The sequence below is a fragment of the Harpia harpyja genome, chromosome 1, assembly GCF_026419915.1.
Source record: "Harpia harpyja isolate bHarHar1 chromosome 1, bHarHar1 primary haplotype, whole genome shotgun sequence".
NCBI classification, from domain to species: Eukaryota; Metazoa; Chordata; class Aves; order Accipitriformes; family Accipitridae; genus Harpia; species Harpia harpyja.
Window position 1 is genome coordinate 77,409,472 of NC_068940.1, and position 21,556 is coordinate 77,431,027.

A 21,556-nucleotide genomic window follows, 5' to 3' on the forward strand; every position below is an offset into this window, starting at 1 on the left:
GTGGTGGTTACTGCTACTGTGGTAACCTGCAGGAGATGACAGGAAGACTTTGTGCAGTTCATCAGGGCACAGTGAGAAAATAGCATCCTTGTATTCTTCTCTATGCTTCTGAACCTGTTGATGTCCAAGTAATTACTTCAGGCCTTTTAGTTCAGGTAGATAGATTTTATGGAAGAAACAATAAGCATAGGTTCTTGAGTAGTGTTGTATGTAAATGAAGTTAGTTTAAAACTGAATTCTCAGATTTTATGCCTACTGAAGAGCATTTGGGAGTAGTGAGTGGCAGTATGGCTTATATGGATGACTTCATGTAGAAATGACCAAGGGAACAAGTTAAAGCAGGAGGGGAATTCTTAGCAAGAATTTTCACCCTCTCCTTTTTCTGGGGTGCTTACTTTCCCTTCCCATTAGAGCTGGAATGCAGTGCCAGCCTTGCAGGTCGATTTCCCACAGTCCTATCCCAGAGAGGACAGAACTGTGGACTTTTACCTGGGAATGATTCCAGTTGTTATGGGAGACAATACTCTCTATTCAAAATGTTTGTGTTTGTTGTGGTGAGAATGATTTCCATGTAACAGTAAGAATGGTTAGAGTAAATTAGAGTACAAGCAATATGTTGCTAATACTTGTGAAAGTGCAGAGAACTCTACCTAAGCCTCCTTTGTGTTACTATGGTGGGGTGTCAGTCTTTCTACTGGTTTGAAGCTGGTGCATTTCCTGTTTGGCTCTTCTGTTGAGAGAAGATACTGAAAGCAAAGAGGATGGTGGTGGGGACAGGTCTTAGAGCTGGTATTAATAGGTGGGGGTTTTTGTTTCTTTGCTTGTTGCTGTTCTACAATACAAGTGATCCTGATGGGAGCACTTGGCATGATCATAAGCTAAGTGTTTGCTGCTGAGAAAGGGATACAGCCACTAATCATGACCTGTGAAGATCTTGGGGAAATGGAATGTAGCTCAAGTCCTTTACATGACCTCTCTAACTTGTGTCCTAGATTTCGCCGCCAGCTCTCTGAACCTTGCAATTCTTTCCCACCTTTGCCTGCAATGCCAAGGGAAGGACGTCCAATATATCAGCGCCAGATGTCTGAGCCAAACATCCCTTTCCCACCTCAAGGTTTTAAGCAGGAGTACCATGATCCAGTTTATGAACACAACGCTATGGTTGGCAGTGCAGCCAGTCAAAATTTCCCCCCTCCTCTGATGATTAAACAGGAGCCTAGAGATTTTGCATATGATTCAGGTAGGTGAGACTCTCCTTCAGTCCTGCATAGTAAAGTAATATATGAGTCCAAGCCAGCGCTATTGGTGTTTTGATCATATGAATTGAAACTTGCTATTTTGGCTTCTAAGTCTCCTGAAGTAATTTATGTCTTACATAAATAAGATAGCTTACAAAGTAGTAAGATTGCTACATAGTACAATGTGACTTGAGCCACCGTTGCTTGCTCTGTAAAGGATTTCATTTTCCAGAACTCTCTGTCCAGAAAGTGCACAGGTTAAAGAAGCCGGAGAAGAAAAAATAACGGGTGCAAAATTGAGCTTTGCTTAAGAGAGGCTTGTTCTGACTCTCATCTCTGACCTCTGAATTTGTGTGCTCCATTTTACGAGCTCTTTCATTTGTCTGCCAGAAATAGAGGACTCTTTCTCCTTTTGCTTGCACTACTTTAAATCAGGAGTAACTCCGCTGAAGTGGGGTTTATACAGCTATAAAACCAATGAGGGAGAAGAATCAGCCAAATTGGTGTCAGCTTCTCAGTTTGTGCATACTGCTGTGTTTTGTGGAGGTACATAATCTGTGATGCCAGGTTGCTGATGTAGAGAATACGCTGTTGCTATTAATAATGGTTATTATGATTGTGCTTATAGGGCAACTGGAATGGAGCCTTATTGTTCGCTGGACAGTACAAAACAGAGGAGGTGGTGGCAGAGCCTGCTCTCAATAGCTTCTGGTCAAAAGAGAAAAGATAAGCGGTAGAACGGATACAAACATAAATCAAGGGAATAACATTGTAAATGTTTGCCACGATTTAAGCATAATATTTATATTATACTTGGGAAAAGAGAGAGAGAATTAGGGAAGCAAAAAAGGAGTTTAGTAATGAGTACCAAGTAGCAAGGAGAAGGAAGCTGGAAGGGTGGTATGGAGAGAAGCTGAGATTAGAACAGCATGGAGTGGGCTAGGTGGGGTAAACAGTTAATCGGTATGGCGCCAAGAAAATGCAATCAAAACATGTTTTTCAGTCTTGGTGTAAGTGATTTCTGCAGTCCTCTTCAGTCTCTGCCTCTGTCCTGTTTTGTGTATACCACACTGTTCAAAGGGAGGGATTTCAGTGAGTCCTTACTATGCTTCTGGAGAAGGGTACATTGCTTTTGTACACATGCATGCTGATTTGGGTGGGGGAATGGGTGGCCCTGTCTGACTTCAGTCTGACTCTCTCTTCTTCTGGGTGCTGCAGTAGCTGGAGCGCTTTCCTGCTGGTTCAGTCTCTGGCTAGATGCTTTTGCAGTTTTTTTCCCAAAGGCTACATGGAAGCTGAATTGAGGTCTCCTTTGCAAGTTTAGTCCATGACAAACTATCTTGCAGTTTGATACAGTGGAGAACTGGTTTTTATTGTCTTTTCTGTAGCTAACTTAACATTGTCCATTTAGTGGGGTATTTTGTGGTATCGTTAATGTAAAGTGCTTGTTTTAGAGTTGATCTCTATGTTAGAACAGGGGAATTTGGAAAGTAGAGCTGCTTTCTTCTTTCTTATTCTTGACAAGCAGAGAACCAATCCTTAGGTAAATTTGAGTTAGGCCTACAAAGGGCGGAGACCAAGGGTGAAATATTTGTCCAAGTTGAAATACAAGACAAGATGAAAATGAGTTCAGATTACAAGGATCAGATCTAGAACTCAACCTGTTCATTGATGAGGGTTTTGAGATACGTGGCTTTGGCAATCATATATCTTTAGTCTTGCAGAGCAGCATGGGAGAGACTGTCTGCATAGTTAATGTGGCAATGGATAATAAATGGGGGACTGCAGCTTCAGGCACTGCCAGTCCCTTGCAACATTCACAAACACCGTTATTCATCCTGCTAAATTAAAGGCTGAAAAAAGGCCCTTTTGTAAGCATGCTTCATATTTGGCTAGGAAGTGGGATCTCCTTATTGTATACTATTACTTTAAATCTAGGTTGGCTGCTAACATTCATCTTCCTTTGGAATATTCTTTATGGAAAAAAGCAGGAAATTATATTCTGAAAGGAAGATGCGCAAACTTGTATCCAGTCCTGTGGTGCCTTTTTTTTTGTGCCAGCAAGAACAACATTCCACTTTATAGTAATGATGTTCAAGCAAAATTGTTGTTTCTTTTGTAGATGAATAATTAGTTTTTAAAAATGTAATAGCTGTGTAACCAGTGGTCATGAAAAATTAATCTGTTGGTATCAGGAAGTACTTTTATTGGCCTCAGAATCACTGCATTTAAGTTGACACATCTGTACACTCCATAAATTGCAGTCAACAACTGTGGTCTGTTGATATTTTGTCTTGTTACCATCTGTTCTCTAGAAACCATCATTTTCCATCCTTGCTAAGAGTACATTAAATAACCCCTTAGGAAACATAATGTATTTGTCACTGAATCATTGATTTCATTTTTCACCTATGGATGTTCAGGGAAGGAGGAATGCCAGAGTGAGAAGTCTTTTGCATGGTATTTTACTGCAGTTCAGATAAGAATATAGAAACATATTTTAAAAGTTCATTGTAATACACCGAGATGTTCCTTTTGGGATGTTTTTGAAAGAGCCTCATAAAAGTTCATTGCTTTTGTGCACTATACTTTTATACTTTGTGGGAAGCTGGTGAATGAAAAGCATTATTATGGAATGATTATAACTATTAAAACATGACATTAATTATGACATGGGAAATGGCAGATCAATTAGTTGTAATTGTAATTGCAGGTATGCAGTTTCTACTGCAGAATGTTTGAGATAATGGAAAAAGAAAAATGTCAACAGAGTAGAAGCTCTTCCTTATCCATCCACACTTCTAGAAGTCATAGTGCATCATACATGTTCAATCAATCAGACCTTATTTTCTGTGATGGATTTTTTTTTTTTCCCCATGGCTGCCAGTCAGATATTTAGCACTTGATGCTATATGTAGCAACTTTAAGCACAAAGATGCAGCCAAGGACATACAGAACTTTGAGATTTTGCATCATTAATGAATATGCTCCAGAAGGCTTCCCAACACCTTTGTTTACAAGGGCTAATAGTGGGCGTTCCTGTACAGTTAGCACTTCTAAAATTTAATTCATGTATTCAGGTACTTAAAAAGGCTAAACTTGAGATACCTCATCTATTCTGGGCTTTATTTTTAAGCAGGATCTTTGCAGGTTTGCTTCTCCCTACTTAATGTAATTTGCAAATATACTAATGTATGACTCTAGCTATGCATGTATCAACTAACACTAAAAATCTAGTTGTAAAATGACAAATTATTAAGTTTAAATCTCATATTTCATTTTGCCCAACTGAAATAGTTACTTTGGAAAGTTCTTTGTGACCATGTCTTTGGGAACGTTCAAATTTGTCGCACAGTGGTGTTAGAGATAAGTAGAGGAGGAATCGTTGCTTGCATATACTTATTACTGATTGCCAGGAATTTATCTGTTGAAATCTGCCTAGATTCAGTCTTTCCTGAGCAGGTTAAAGGCATTAGCAGGGCTATTCTCACAGTTACATTTCAGGGTAGCCTCATGATTAATACTCTTGAATGGACCTTAGAAAATTTCGATTCTTTCCCTGTCACTTCCAAAGTTTTCTTCCAAGATACTAGTCACATCACTTAAAGAATGAACTATCCAGACAGAATTATTAGCCTCCATATCTTGCTTTCTGAGTTGCTCATCCCTTTAACTCCTGAGGCTTCACAAGCAATAAATACCTTGTGTTGGCATGTGAGAATGGATGGGGAACTGCCCCTCTGTTAAGAGAGATGAGTGGAGGCAGAGACACACATCAGGTATATATACCTGTTTATTTTAGGTACCCAGTTAGGACAGGATAATTTTTAAAGAACATTATGTATTACATATGTTCAAAGCTTAGCTCCTAGGGACTTAGTACTTCTAGGTGAGGAGGTACGGGAACATCAGATTAGAGTCCCTGTGTAAGCACTGCAAAAATAAGAAATACATAATACAAAAAATCTGGCAGAAGCGACGTGACCACTTTGGAAAAGTTTGGTGTGGCTGGAATGGGCTTTGTTGGGGCCTAAAATTGACCATTCAGCTGTATTAATCTTGAGGTCATCTTTTCCTTTCTTGAAATGTTCTGCCTCATTAAGTACACAATGTCCAGCCTCTGTAACAAATGAAGCAGGGGCTGCATCTGCAAAGCTGTTTATGGCATGGCTGTCCCTTCCCCAAACAGTTTTGACCTGTGCACTCTAAAGACAAGAGTGCCGAGGCAAAAGGCTGTATCCTAATTCATTTACAACAAACGGGTTGTATCAAGGTTGCCCAGGAAGTTGTAATTATGACACTTCTTAACCTCCTGAGTTTGCTTTTGTAGGTATAGGATGTTGTTAGCATTCTACCATCCATGTTATAAATGTGTATTTACCTAATGACTGGGAACAGAATAAAAAGCAAGAGTCCTTTCAAATACGTGATGCGGTGTTTTTTGAAAAGCAAATCAATGCAAGCTAACGTGGAAAAAGATCCCTACTAGCACATTCTTCCCTAGAGATCAGTTGACATGTCCTTAAATTTGGGAGTTTGCAGAACAGCATAAGAGAATCTGTTGAATTAAAATTTCAAGGGAGAAAAAAATTAAATTTATTTCTTGGAAGTATATTTATTTGCAGATTGCCTTTTTTTTTTTTCCTTCCCTTTTTTAAACAACAGTTGGGTATTCTATTGTACTTCTTGGAGGTAAAGTTTAGACATTTGGAGTTGCTAGGATGAAGGAAAAAAGGAAATCTTAGCTGTCAGTCAGAGTCAGTGCAGGTTTGCTTTTTCCAGGAAATTCTCTAGTGCATTGACCAGTGCAGCATTTAAAATTACACAACTCATGGTGCTTCTACTACTGTCTTTAATTATTATATTGGCTAATTTTTGTACAGTGCTTTGAAAACGTAAAGCACTGTATGAGTGCTAAGTATGATTACTACAATTATTCCCCTGGGAGATTATTTCACAGACTAATAGACTTCACAGTTAAGAAATATTTCTTGATCGTAAGCCTAAATTTTCCCTTTGATCAGTTCCATTCCTTTGCTCATAGCTACACTTCTTTGGCTCATCCTAAACAATTCCTTGGTATTAACGTACCACCTCTAAATCTCTACAGACAGTTTGCATGTATGCTCTTAGTCTGTCTGTGTGACTCGTTGTTGAGATCTTGCTTCATAAATCCTCCAGATGCTTAATCTTTTCCTCACTTTCTCTCTAGGTTTTTTTTTTCTTTCCTTTTTTTTTTTTTTTTTGTCAGGCTGCAAATATTCACAGTCTTTTTGAACATAGTTTTATAAAATGCTCTGCGAAACAGAACTGACTCCATCCTTTTCCCAGATATCGTGCTTCAGTACACGCATCTCAAAACTGCATCTCCTTATGGCCTTAAAGAAATTCTTTTACACAGTCGTACAATTGTTCTCAATGAAAACCTGACTGGCATAAAGGCAGGAGGGGAGAAGGGATAGGGGTTTGCTCTTGAGTTCAGTAGGTTGAAGAAGTCTCCCCTCCTCATTTTTGGTTTTGAAGTTTTCCCGAGTCTCACTTCTGTGGTTTAAAATATTTCGCCCTCTTGTTTCAGGAGCTTGTCTTTGCTGTGTTGCTTCAGTGAATGAGAGTGGATTTGTTCAGTAGTTGAGCTGTACTGCAGCTTTGTACTTGCTTTTTAAACACATAAACACAAATCTGCTGTTGGATGGTATGACAGTAGAAAATAAGGGCATCCAAGGGGGAAACTTGGGAAACCTGGACTTCAGAAGATTGCTATGAAAGGCAGAATTTTAACTTTTCACCTGCTTCCCATCTAGCTGATTTCCTCTATTGACTAATTCTGTCTGAAAGAAATCTCTAGTTAGAATAGAATTCATTTTGTAATATTATCTTAATGAACAAAGGAAAACCTGAATACAAAGTTAATGTGAGCATATAGGCAGGAGACCATACATCTATTTGTGCTTTCAAGGCAGACAATACGATCTGAAAAATTGTCCTGCAGTCCCTGTTTTTCAAAGAAATGGATAAATATCCTCTAAATCTACAGTTACAGTAAGTGGCACTGGCTAATGATTTGATTTGAGGATTGAGAGCGCAGTCTGGATTTACTCTTTGTGCATTAACGCAGGTCAAATGGACACAGGCTGCATTTTAAATCAGTAATGGAAGGCTGAAGCCTGCCTTAAACCAATCACATCAGCCTTACCCAAGACCGATTGATCCCGAGAGACTGAGCCCTGTGAGCATAGCTTTTATATGAATGGACTCTGTGCAGCCTGAAGTTTCATTCATAAAATGGATGCTGAAGAGGGGGGGGAAAAACCAACCCACACACGCCAAACCCTGGAATGTCCATTTATGCAGAGCTGAAGGGTGTAGTGTTCCCTCAGCTGCTGCTTTTGCCAGTTGCCTTCAAGTAATGATTAATGCTCCTTGGCCCTGCCTGCCTGTAACCTGACACCATTTATGGCCTTGGTGTGTTTCTAATGTATAGTGAATGAGAAGGCTACATTCTCAAATCAGAAACATAAACAGGAACTGGTTGGTCTGAATTCCATTCAAATATGTCACTTCAGCCGTGCAGTGTTTGTCCAACTTCGATTTTACAGGCAGGGGATGGGGCGGGGGAGAAAAAGCAACACAGACATTTTTGCAGTAAGATTACCAACAAAAGGAGCGAGGGAGAGAGAAAATACTGCTGTCTTTTGTTGAATTCAAAGGGAAGCGATGTTTAAAATACATTTTACAGTTACTGAGGTTAATAAAAGCAAATACATGATTTTAAAGTATGCTCAAAAGATCAGCTCCATGTGGAATTTCAATTCAGAGCTGAATGTATGAGCCTTTGTTTTCCTGTTTGGCTGTATAAAAAGTTACACATCGCCTAGACAGGCTGTTGACATCTGGTCTCAGAAAATGCATTAGATGTTGTCATAGATCTAAAAACCAAAGTTGTGGAAAGGAAGCTGTTTGCTTAAGGGTTTTTTTTCTGTATGTGTGTAATAATTCCACTTAGACATGAGCTGGTGGGGCCAAATCTAGTTCTCCGGTAGGTTTTTGTCAAATGAGGTGTAGGAAATTAGGCTTAACAAATTTTAATTAGCTATTTTTTTGAAGGGAATGTGTGTATCTATGAGTGCACAGAGTTGCAGATTTTTTTTCCCCCCCTAATTGGTCGTATGAAGGCTAGTGACAGACAAAAGGATGAACAAAACCTTCCATTCTGAATGTTTTTAAACTGCATAATGATTTGCGAAAAGAATGCTTAATTTTTAGGTTGATTTTTAGAGAAGATAGTGACTCTATTTTCACCCAGGTAACTTCAGTGCACCTACTTTTTTCATGTTGAACCTGCTCATGAAAAAATAATGCTGACTTTTGTATTGCCAGGATTTTACCAATTTGTAGGACTCTGTTGTAAGTTCATGGCTTCTGAGAGGACACTGCTTTTAAAGGTGGTTGAATTCAAACCTGATCCACCAGCATTTGAGTTGTGAAATATGCTCAAGCAATTCTTGTATAGGGACATTGTCATTAGTTCTAGTATTTCTGCCTGAATGTCTCTTTTTGGAGAGACATACAAGTTTTAATCTAAATGTGTTCTGCAGGTTTACAAAATCGTAGGTTTCATGGTCAAAAAGAATCATTTGGTACTTATCCCCACAAAACACAGATTGTGCATTTTTCTTTGTGATGCCTGGTGCCACCTTAGCCACTTGTTGTGATCTAGTTTGAAGAATTGCCTTTCTTACCTAAAAAGCTCTGCCTGTTTTCCAGTATTGCTTTTCACCCTTGGGCTGGTCAGAGCTTCTCGGTGGTGGTAAACAGCTGCTTTCCACCCGGAGGCTAAATGTGTTTCAGTGGTGGATGAAGCACTCCTTTGTAAACAGTTTGTCAGTGCTCTTGGTAATCCATGAACAGAAAAGTTACTCGCAGTGTGATTGTGATGTTTTAAGTTTGAGGCCAGAACTGTGATGTGTTGTAGCTTGAACATTTTATTTTAAAAAGACTACCTTTTGTCTCTGCACTTGGTAAAAATCTTTCTCACTGCACCAACCACCTCTCCATGTACCAGAGAAGTGCTTGTATTGCTCAAGTAAGCACTTGGTGAAGCTCTGCAAGGCACCGAAGGGAGGACCGGCATACTCACAGTGTGTGTAGCACAGGGTCAGGCTGACCCGTGTGAGTGGTGCTTGGGAGCTAGGTTGGTCCCAGCTACCGGAGGGGCTTGTGCATGCCCTTCTGTGCCTGGTAGCACAAAGGGAAAGAATCCGCATGTACTGTATTTCTTGCCTATAGGAAGAGAAGTTACACAGCACATTTAAGTCTGTCTGTATAGATATACCAACTCTGAGTTGCTGAAATAGGAGCCAAAACCCCATGTAATTACTTCTCAGACCAAAAGGACAATTGAGGAGGATATGGTGTAAGTTAAATTACAGGACTGGCTGTATCCACTGCCAGTGGAGTCCCTCCAAATTTTGGGGGAACTGCTCCTTTGGGAACAGTTCCTTTTGGGAACTGTTCTTAATATGACTTAGTTGGTAATAAAGTGTAAATCGGAGAAGTAGGTGGGCAAACAGTAAGAAGGTTCCAGTTTTAGCGTCATCACTTTGGTTTATAGCTGTAGGGAAGCAGGCAAGTTTCACGTATGAGTTGAGGTGTTTGGTGAATTTGTGACACGTGTTAGCAGGCTTGCTGCGTAACACAGCCGCTTGCCAGTACATGGTAGCGTTCACCTGACCTGCCATGCAGATACCAAGGCCAAGCAGGTAGCTCAACTTCTTCACCCACCCTGTTTCGGATTGTACACACCTTCTAAGCCTCAATCTCCCTGTGTCTCTCTCTGCACTTGCACATACGTAATGCAATACTTTGTATCACACTGTACTTTGTCACATGCACGTGGGTAGTGCCCTGGGCCTCCAAATCTTCAGATGATGTTGATAAAGTGAACTAAAAAGTAACTCAGAGTTAGAGTGTAATGTAACAACATGTCCTTTAATTAGGAAGGCTATGTATGGTCAGAAACAGGAACTGCCGAAGAATAAATCTTGGTTCAGGTTTCCAGTTCCTGCTTTGCTCTGCTTCATTCAGGAGAAGACAGTCGCTTCATCCCATTGCCTGCAGAAGCTTCGTCTTCCCTGTGTCTCGCCTAGCTAGGGATGCGGGCTGAAATTCTGTTTGTTTCTATGCAGGGTGTGATTGTGGGTCTGAAACCTGGTCCTTATCTATGAAAAACAATCAGAAAAGAGGATTTAAGGATTCCTTACCCGCTTTGAGTTATACAGGGCTGAGACAACCTAACCCTTTAAATTCTGATATGATAATTGATATGAAATACTTCCTTACCAAGGGACCACTCCAGTGTCTTACTCGATAATGAAACCTAGAACCTGTGCCTGCTAAATTCAATAGCAGATTTTTCTTGTCCTGAGGAAGTCTGTCTGGGCTTTTTCTGCTTTGATGTATTTTGACTAAGGCACAGCAGAGCCTATTTCCAGTGTTTTTCTCTGTCGCAGTCCCAGATGAGAAGGCATTTCTGCAGTGTCTAGATTACACGTAATTTTAAAACAACACCTACTGGGAAAAAATGGTTTCAAACCAACATGATATAAGGCCATATTAATTGTTTTAAGATGACTGCTATGTTACTGTTAGCAAGAGGAGCAATGAAGAATGACCTCTAAGTATTCCAAATTAATAATAAAAGATAAATTAATTTTCTTACGTCTCCATATTTTCAGTTAGTTTGGATTTTCTTAAAGGGACTCTGCTATTCTTGAGATGATATAACTTTACAATGTGAATTACTTCATTAAAAGTCTGAAATAAGCTTGGTGTGTGTCCTAAATCCAGGCACATTTTTCTTCAAAGACTAAAAAGTGCTAAAAGGTGATAGAATCAGTCACCTCAAACACTTGGATCCTGCCCTGGAAGTATTTTATGCCTACTTTGGTCTTACTTGTTGTCTTGAAACAATGCTTTAAGGAGAAGAAAACATAATTGCTCTGTAATTTCTGCACTAAAATGTTTTCTTTTGAAGTAGCTCCGCTTAGCTTGTAAAAATACTTCTGGGTCTTAGTCAAGCATTTAGTACAATTTAAAACTGCAATGCTAAATTTCATTGGTTGGACTTTTTATTAGATAAGGTAGAAATGAAAGCAGCAGGCAATTTAATTAGCAGTAATTTTTCTGGGCAAGTCATTACTTTGATGAACTTCAGAGCAATGTTTATGGCTCCTAATTAACCATGTTAGTCATTTGATTGAATAATCACTTTGGAAATGTTTCTACAATTTGATTAGAGTCTGACCCACTCTGATAGTCATAAATTAACTGATAGCACTTTAGGATAACAAGACTCTAGTTACTTTACGAGAAATAAACTCTTCCTTGCTGTATTTTTCGGTCCTCTGTGGACTGTTTAAGCATAAGCTAACCAGAAGATTAAGTAATGTTGGTACAAACAATGCTTGCCTTAAAAAGACTCCAGATGTTAATTATAATTGACTTAGGAGCATGGGAGATGAAACCCCAAGTTGGCTAAGAACACACTTCTTGGATGCCTGCATAATTCTTTATTCCGTATACTCTGCTGTATCACTTTGCAAGAGTGGAGTTCATGAGTCAAAAAGGGGTTTGCTGCCAATACTAGTGAATTTTTACCTAAAATAGAAAATAGCATCTGTTTCAGTTCTACAACTTCCTCTTTTTTTACGTAGATTTTTCCATTCTCCTTAAAATTCAATTTACTTGGTAACATGAGTGATTCCTTGCAGGTGAACCACTACTTGTAGCCTTGACTTGTAGTCTACAGAGCTATACTTGACTCGGGTGATCACTGAATCACTGATTCCTGCGGTTGCTCAGAATAGCTGCCTGAGAAGTTAGAGATTCTCAAGGCCTGAGCAGGCAGGCACTGAGCGTTTCATCGAGAGAGGAGGTAATGAAGAGTTTGGCACAGATGTGCAAGAGAGACCATGGACTGTTAGAGGAAACTTATTATTACTGCCCTGTGTTTCACTTGTTTTGTGAAGTCAGTGTAAAACCTCATTTTCTTATCCTGCCAAATTTTTGATACTCATCACTAGTCAGTGAACAGTGAAATTTGGAATCACAGTCTGAAAGAGTCTGTAGGCGGTGTTGGAAAAATAATGTCTGCTCTTTTGACCTCTGCTTGCATCTCTTGAAGAGTTACAAGTTACTGGTAACAGATTGCATAGCTTAGGGTAGGAGTTTACCACAAGATCAAATAGACTTTGTTAAGCAAGACTTTTGATATCCAAGAAGTGAGTTAAACATGGTCTAGAAGGGCAAACATTTATGGTGTATTTCTGTTTGCAAGTCCCTGTGCACAGGGTGTGGCTGCTTGGGGACAGTGTAAGACACGGAGTCTAAAAAGCAACATCCTACTCTAAATTCACTCTGACATTCCTTGTACTAATGTAGAATTTATAAGTCTCCAGTGTGATTGGCAGGCTTTTCTGTGTAATTGATTAAAAATATAAGGTCAAATTTGTTACAAAGATAGATATACAAGCACAGGGTTTAAAATATTTGTGTGGATTTTTTGGTCCATGAGTGGTCTACAGTGTAATTGTCATGGGAGTCAGCTTTCAGCGAAGTTGATTACATTAAGAGTTTGAGTTCAAGTGCCTCTGTTAGATGGGATCTGTGATCCTCACATTCTGATTTTCTCCTCCTCCATGCCTCGTGCGTGCTGCTCTGAAATGCTGACTGTGTGTTGACAGGTTCCCCCTCGCTGTAACTTGCATCCTTTTTGTTGCTCTTCTGCCTGCAGCCTGTCTCATTGATAACCTGCACACTTTTAATTCCAGACAGTCTTTTGACTAGCATTGTCGTCTTCTCCTTTCAGAAGTGCCTAGCTGCCATTCCATTTACATGAGGCAAGAAGGCTTCCTGGCTCACCCAAACAGAACAGAAGTTAAGTTTTCTATTATGTACCACTTTTGTATGAGACAAACGTAAAAAAATTAAAAAAACCTGGAGGGATTTGGGGTTCACTGATTTAATTCTGCTGCTGGGAAGACTCTCATCGTCTTTCTTTCCCTTCCCAGTCTTCAGTTTCTGATGCACTGATTTTTTTTGTAGCTTCTTTTAGTGCCAGAGGTTGATCAGGATAGAAGCAATTTTATTATGAAATTACTCATTTTGCTTTTCAAGGCCTCTAGCAGTTGAAAGGAAGAGACGCTTAAAAATTTGTCCATTATTTCACCCGTTCTGCTCAAGTGATATTTTCCAGGCTATTGGTGTGACAGGCTCACTTAACTGTTAAGTAACCCATTTTATACTTTAAATTCAGTGAAGGTTTTTGGCTTTTCCTTTTGTTACGATTTCTGCAATGTTTTGGTGCTGCTTAGACCCAAATTGTACAGCCACGTGATACGTATGAAAACTCCCAGTGACTTCACTAGGGTAGAGCTTTATATAAAAGTACTTTATATGTATTAAAAATAAGGCGGCCAACAGAACTAAGAAAAAATGACCACTGAAAGGGAGGTTGTACCCTCCACTCTCCTGCTTTGGTGTATCTTTCTTGACAATATGTGATATTTTTGTTTGTTTGTTTAGGGTTTATTTGTTTTTCTTCCAAGGGGCAAATTTCACAAACATGAGAGAAATTGGTTTTGAGATTGATGAGAATTCAGACAAATGTATGAATCGAAGTCCTGTAGTAAGACTTCATTCACTAGTGAAAAGACACAACTAGAAAGATAACAAATCTGGCTAAAAGCCCAACTCCTTCTGGGGTGGAATAAAGGCAGAAAATAGAAATAAAAGGTAGTGTTTAACAAGGAGGGTGAAACAGGAGATGGAAATTTATAACAGTCTTGATATACGAAATTATATGAAGTGTAGAAGCTTGATAAGGGAGATGAAAGACATCAGGGAAAAATCCACAAACTGCAGGGCTAAGATCAACAGATTTGAGTTTTAATCACAGCACAGATAGGGGGAAACCAATCTTAGATGTGTTATGCACTCATAAGTACTTGGAGGTGGTAAAATTGTTATGAATGACGTAGAAAAAGCAGTGATCTTCGGTAAATATTTGTTTTCTGTATTTGGAAATCAGTCAACATGATTTTATGGAATAAAGGTCATGTCAAATCTGATTTTATTCTTTGCTGAGATTAAAGGTTTGATTGTTAAAGATACTTGTATTGTATAGTTAGACTTTTTATGGCATTCAATTTGCCACTGCATTACATTCTGATTAAGAAGTTAGCACAAAGCAGTATCAATAAAGTACACATTAAATACATTAAGACCTGGCCAACTGACAGATGTAAAAGTGGCTGTCACTGGGCAATCATCTCTGAATGGATTGTTTCTATTATAGTTCTGTAGGAATTGATATCAGGAGTGTTGCTATTCAACATTTTCGGTAAAGATACGGAACAAAGTTAATAGATAACTTTATGGCACAAAGATAGGCAGAGTGGTAAATAACGGGCAGGACAGGGTAGTCACACAAAACAATTTGAATTGTTCAGTAATCTGGGCACATTAAACAAAATGTTTTTTTAATATGCTGAATGTAGACCAGGCTTATGGAGCTGGGAAACAGTATATGAGAAAAAATGATTTTGAGATGGGCCTCCTCCTCCGAGGCTTCACAGTGGGAAACTAGCCCAACCAAACATCGCAACTGTATGGCAAAAAGGCCTTCTGTAATATTTGCACAGTCAAAAGGAAGGTCATAGGGAGGCAGAAGAGGAGGAGATGTTTTGTCTTGCTAAGTAGCACTGGTGAGGCTGATACTGGCATGCAGTACAGTTCTGGTTAAACGAAACATTAAAATAATACTGAAAAGTAGGAGTGTGTGCAGAATAGAGTGGTAGAAAGAATGCAGGATTGCAGAGAGTGTCTTTTAACAACAAAAATTAAATCTTACAGAATGATCTTAATTGGAAGAAACATCAAGGGGGGTGACTTCTGCGAGTGTGAGGAGGAAATACCAAGTAGGACCTTTTTAGTCTCGCAGGGAGAAGACCTGAAGGAACTAATGGTTAAAATTCAAAGCCATGGTAGTTCAGACAGGAAATGAGACAAACATTTTGGAATAAGTCATAGAGAAAAATGGGTGCTTTTTCACTTTTGCAGGTGGAGATTAACAGTCTTTTGGGAATGCACACATTAATTAAACACCCCTGTACTGAGGCCAAAATGTTGTGATTGGGCGGTGTGTAAAGGATGTGGGATATTAATCTGATTCCTATATGACTTAGTGTTCCCTCTGGCATTAAGCCTATGATCTCTTCTTTCTCCATGCATCTTTTATATAAACACCTCTCTCTTTTTAACTTACAGGCTGTATGTATGAAAAGGGACCTAGGCAGTTTTATGATGACACTTGCGTTGTTCCAGAGAAGTTTGACGGTATGTATGACACATCTCTCTTTTTCTTGTGTGGGGAGATGAAAAAGGAAGAGATGAGGGACTTTTCTCTGTTGCTGATCAAAAAAGCTCGGTAACGTTCCAATTTAGGATTCCTTAACACACCATTTGCAGTGCGCCCAACCAAAGCTGACCTTTGTCTCTTGAAACCAAAGTCTCCTCTTCAATAGGATGTCGTTTGAGTTTTGCCAGGGAAAGATGCTGTATCCAGAGCTGCAGCAGAGGACCTCAGTTCCTGTACTGTTGAGAAAGTAATAGGAGGATTTCCATTGCACTGATGATCACATACCACTTGTTGTTCGAGATTTAATGAAAGCTGTTCTTATAATTAACAAAACGGCAGAGAAAAGCAGCAGCTTTGGTTTTACTGGGGATTGAGCGTCTTGTCTCACTATCTGTGAAGTGATGAATAGTGGGGAGTGAGCGTATAGGGCATTTTTGTGTTTGTGTCAATTTATTTGCACTAGGTTAAACATTGTACTAGTGGTTTATTTTTCAGTGGGATTGATAACAAATCAATGATCTTTTCACAACACTACCCATTACAACAGATTTTTTTTCAAGAGGGATTCTGAGGTCAATTAAAATAAATGGCCCAAATTATCCTCAGTTACTCTGATGTAAAATCAGTTTCCTGGTGTAATTCAGTTGATTTCAGATTTATTTCATTACAGACGAAGTAGGTGGACTCAGTATTTCTTGATGGTGACTCTGTTAGTCTGCAACTTTGGGAAGTAATTTGGAGACCGATTACTTAAATTTGCTAGAGTGGCTTCTTTGTGTTAGTGTACATATGTCCAGCTTTATTTATTTTAGCAGGAAAGATTAGATACTTTCTGATAAACTTGTGAACAGCTCTCTGACCATAGCTAAAAGTAGAGCTGGAGAACTCTTGGGGTTTTTCTCCTACTTTATTTTGTTTGTTTTCCCCTGAGAATCACTTATATGGATTACAAAACTATTGCATGTCTAGCAGCATTTGTTATGTTTGCTGAAGAATGGGAGACTAAAATGAAAGTAACCTGAAGAATTACACATTCCTCAAATGGAGGGATCACATGCATTTCAGGGTTGGTAAGGAACAGCAAGAAATAAATAGAGGATTTTAAATAAAATTAGACCTTACTGAAGATTGCTCAATCTAGTATTGCAATGTCACTGGATTGACATGTTCGCTGAAAGGGTGATTTACTGAAAGTCTACTTTATACGCTGGCTTTGGAATGTATGCTCCCCCCCCCCCCTTTTTAAAGCACATTGTGTCAGGTTTTTTTCTTCCCCAAAAATGGTTGTGGACCTGATCTGTTTTCAGTACCAGTGGCAAATTCATATTTACATTTATGGGAATGGGATCAGACCTTGTACTACAAGAAGTTAAAACTCTACAGGAGTAGTGTTTGTCTATGTCTTTCTTGCAAATCCCTTTTGTTTGTTTGGGTTTTGTTCAGAGAAGGGAATGAAAAAGGAAAAGAAATACAAATAAAGTAAAAAAAAAGTTTGGAAATATTTGTGTGCTTGCAATGCAAGCAGTCTGCTGCTAGCTTCTATGACTGTCCATTGAGAGAACACCTTGTACTCTAGAAGACTGATGTTGTGATACAAATAGGTGTGTTTATACTTGTAGCATGATGACTTTTGAGGAAAAAATAGCAGATGTGTCATCATGTTTTGGCCAGTAAAGCAAAAGTGGGATGAGCCCAGGACTAGTCTTGATGCTTCAGAAGAAGATTCTCAGCTGCTTAGTTTGAAATCAAAGATTGGCACAGGCGAAGAATCTGATCCTCTGCAATACTGCACTTGCTATTTGCACATTGCTCAGCTATCATTAAAAGAAAAATCCTGTCCTTGAAAAAGAAGGCCTTTCAGGACTGGAACTTCAACCTCACATAAACCAAAAAGCCTTGTGTTGATTTATTTGTTTTCCACAGCTATAGATTCAATTTTCTTTCCTGATTACAAAAGGAAGTGCTCCGTTTTTAATACTATTATTCTTACTTTCACTGCATGGAGCTGTTCTGTAATGGCCATCAGAGCATCCTCATGTTGTGGTTGAATGTAAAGTCCTGGCTTTCCGTATTAAACAGGTCACACAGGTCACACTGCTTATTGGAGGGTATTGCTGTTCTGGTAGTTGAAATGAGGAGTTTTACCAGCATATCAAGGACTGCTGTCATTGTGTACAGAAAAAAATGCTCTCTGCTTCAGCATCAGACCTTTCAGCTGTTGTTTTTTGCATGAGTTGTTTAGTATGAATATGATTTAAAAACAACAGAGACACAGTATGGATGTAGCAGGATGGTTTTTCATTGGCAGTTTGTGGAACAGCTAGCTGAATATTATTGTTTTTTAAAAGCTTCCTCTGGACTTGAAATTTTAGAAAAATTAACCTACTGCTTTTCAGGGGGAATACCAATCTAATATGTAGATATAAGTAAAAGTAATATGTGCTTATATGCAAGTCCAATATGCCATAGAGGAACTCACATATCTGCAGGATTTGCATACCTATACATAAAGCACATGCTGTTTAAGTCCAAGTCAAATACTTTGTCAAATTTTCTTTAGAAGCATTTGCATGCAAAAGAAGTTTCACTCAAATAGGGTTTTGCAGCTTTATGAAGCCTACATTACATTTCCAAAACTGGGGCTTGTGCAAAGTATAGTACACAAACGCAGTACTTCAGGCACCGGAGTTGCTTACAAAAATAGTTCGTGCTCTTACAGATAGAGGATATTGCAAAATGGTTTGCAAGCGAGATTTGCACGTGTCAGAAATGGGGATAGGCTTAAGGAGACTTCCATAAATCATGACTGAATTTAGGTACTTTTTCGTATATTAATATGTTATTGTAAGAGTGTTTACAGTTAACAGCAGACAGGGGAATGTTGCCTTTGTGGGTGGCTGGGTAGTAGGAATTCTTTCCCTGTGTTTTATTAACCCTAATGATTGCTTTGCTGGTTTATCTGACAAACCGAGTGATGATGCTTTTTGCACATGGCTTGTCTAACGTTGTTGCTATTCTGTGCAGGTGATGTCAAACAGGAGCCAGGCATGTACCGTGAAGGACCCACATATCAACGGCGAGGCTCGCTTCAGCTGTGGCAGTTCTTGGTGGCTCTTCTTGATGACCCATCAAACTCTCACTTCATAGCGTGGACTGGCCGAGGCATGGAATTCAAGCTGATTGAACCGGAGGAGGTGGGTTAGACGGACAGCATGTCCTGACATCCACTGCCCTGTCCTGCCAGTTTAATAGTGCTCATTCGGACTTAGGCCTTGTTTTCCTTCAATATTTTGCTTCAGTAGCACTTTAGAAGGGTCACAGAAAGGACCCGCAAGGGAAGTGCTTCAGTTAGGACAGAGGTGTGGTTAAGCATAGACTTGATTCCTAGTCCCACAAAATAATAAAAATACTGCAAGTCCTAGAGTTATAAAATACTCGGCATTAATTGTGGGGCCTGGATTTTTCCACTTCATGGATAGAGCTGTGTTCCAAAATCCTTTGAAAACTTGTCCCTGAATAGTCTTTCAACACAAAATATTCTTCAGTACGAAGATGTGGGAACTTAAAACTTTTAGGCTGTAAAGTGAAAGACCCCAAGTCTGACATATGGCAAAGGAGGAGGTTAAGATTGTTAGGCAGTAAAATCTCATCAGAATTATGTAAACCCCCCTCTTTATAGAGTCTTCTTTAGAGTCTTCCTGCTTATTTGTATCATTAGATTGTTCAGTGCACGCTTAGATCCTAGACTTGCAAACACTCATGCACATGCACAGCTCTCCTGAACAATGAAGGACTCGTGGGGTGGATAAAATTACTTGTATTCATGAATATTTGCTGAAGCATGACTTAGTTCACTTGTGTGATAAACAGGAATAAATTGAACATTTTATTACATAAACTTTTTTGGCCTAGGTAACATTACATAATTTATCCTGTGTTCTAAACAGCCATGGAAACTGTTGGAAAACCTGGTGTGCGTGAATTTTGTTGTAATTCTGATGTGAATGATTTGATTAGGGTTGTCAAAAAGCAGTATCATTCTGGTTTACTTTTTTGCCCCTTGGACAGGGTTGGGTAATAGAGGAATCTGCAGCAAATTTTCCATCAGATCCCCTCTGAGTTAGAGCTGAGTAGGAAGGTTCGGGGGTGTAAGGCTGCTTCTGTGTTCCACCAGCTATTTCTGCCGTTCGCCATCCATCTGCTGGCATAAGCAATCTGAAAGCTTTCTTGCATTTAAGTTACGTCGTCTGCCAACAGCCCTAAGGAGATGATAGAGTAGTTGGGAATGGCGACAGGACTGATGTCCCTTCCCAACATGGTCTGGCTGACGGGCAGGTTGCTGCAAGGACTGGTGTGCTGGCTCTCATTTGTCTGAGCATCCCCTGCACTAGTGATAGTCACCGTGGCAGATCCTGGCATCTGAGGATTGACCAGAGAACAATCTTAGTCGATTTGATACCGAAACTTTGCTGGCAAGTCTGCAGCCTTAGCAGGCTACATGAACTTCTTAGTTGTGTGCCTGGCCCAGAACAGAGTGAAATCTTTGGAAAGTGTTTTGTTTGATTTTGGTGAATGAAGTGTCTAATTTTTCCCCCTGCCCCAGCCTCAGTATCTTTTACCCTCTTAGTTTTGTCTTGCCTTTAAAGTACGTCCAAAGTTTTTCAAGACTGAACAGATTTATAGAAAAACAGTTTCCAGCAGATGGTGCAAAAACTTTATAGATTTTATTACCTAAGGAAGGGAAAGTAGCAAAACAAAACCCTAAGGTTTCCTTATTGTGTAATTCCCTGAAGAACTGGATAATTCTGATTTAAGTTAACCAGATCATCTGCTTGTCTGACTTTGTAGCAGTTGCTTTGTGGTTCTGAGCAGTGCTGCATCCAAGATCTGGAGGAGGCAGACTACTCGCCTCACTCCTGTGTGCTCTTAGGGACTACAGAGGAGCCTAAGTTGTTTTTATATGGATGTCATGGATCTGACAGAAACTGTCAATTAAAATAAGAATAGCCTATGGGAAGTTGCACGCTTCTGTTGGTTGCCAAGCGTAAATTGAAGGGAAGTGAAAGAGCTTGTTGGTTCAGCTGTGGCAGGTTAGGATGTCAATGACACGACCTTTCCTTCCCATCCCATCCCTTTCTGGAGGTTTATGCCCTTGTAGAAAGGGTGACAACAAAAATAAGTATGTATCAGCTTGAGCACCATAGTTTATTCAGAAAGTAGATAACTGTGAACTGTGGAGGCTAAGAATTGGGCATAGGTCCATTTATTCTGCCTTGTCACAGGGACAGCAACCTTCAGCAAGGAAGGTAGGGTGGACGGCTAGAAGCCTGAATCCCTTCCACAGAGTGAGACTTGATAAATGCTGTGCAGTTCGGGGACAGGAAGACTTACTTACCAAGACTACTTCTGGACCTGCTCGCTTATTTAGGAGCATCAAAATACCACACAATATAGCATATTCTCAACCATTATTTTGTTGTAGTTATCTTTGCTGTGTGTTTATTTATTATGCAAGCCTGTTATGTTGGGGACTTTTAGGACTCTGATCAATGCAGAAAAAACCTTGGTAGGAATAAACAAAGAGTGATGTAGGCATGTGTGACAAAGATGAATAGGTGAATCAAGGTTATGCAACTAGGCCAAATCTACAACTAGAATAAATCGACATGATTGGAGGTATGTTTCAATACAGCTTATAACATAGCTGAAGTTAGCAGAGCCATGATAATTTACATAAGTCTGAAAAGCTGCACCACTGAAAGGAAATAATGCTTTCAAAAGAAATTTTAAAAATTATTGTCCAGATGGAGATCAAAGTCATGGTTTTTGCTGTTGTTATTTAGTCCCCATTCAGTTCTCAGTGCTGCATGTCATCTATGGTTTGCATCAAAAGGCTCCAGAC

At 39.4% G+C, this 21,556-nt stretch overlaps 1 protein-coding gene across 4 annotated transcripts in view; it reads left to right on the top strand.

Annotated features, from left to right (window-relative positions):
- The window catches only part of ETV1 (ETS variant transcription factor 1), a 66,644-nt gene that overhangs the window by 38,527 nt on the left and 6,561 nt on the right, over positions 1–21,556 (top strand). For 3 of the 4 annotated variants that reach the window (XM_052801140.1, XM_052801146.1, XM_052801164.1), the window contains 4 exons: positions 993–1,240; positions 13,105–13,171; positions 15,562–15,632; positions 18,679–18,848. In XM_052801140.1, coding sequence (XP_052657100.1) covers positions 993–1,240; positions 13,105–13,171; positions 15,562–15,632; positions 18,679–18,848 — 556 coding nt within the window. The remainder of the gene's footprint in view (positions 1–992; positions 1,241–13,104; positions 13,172–15,561; positions 15,633–18,678; positions 18,849–21,556) is intronic. The other variant, XM_052801155.1, reaches the window with a different exon arrangement.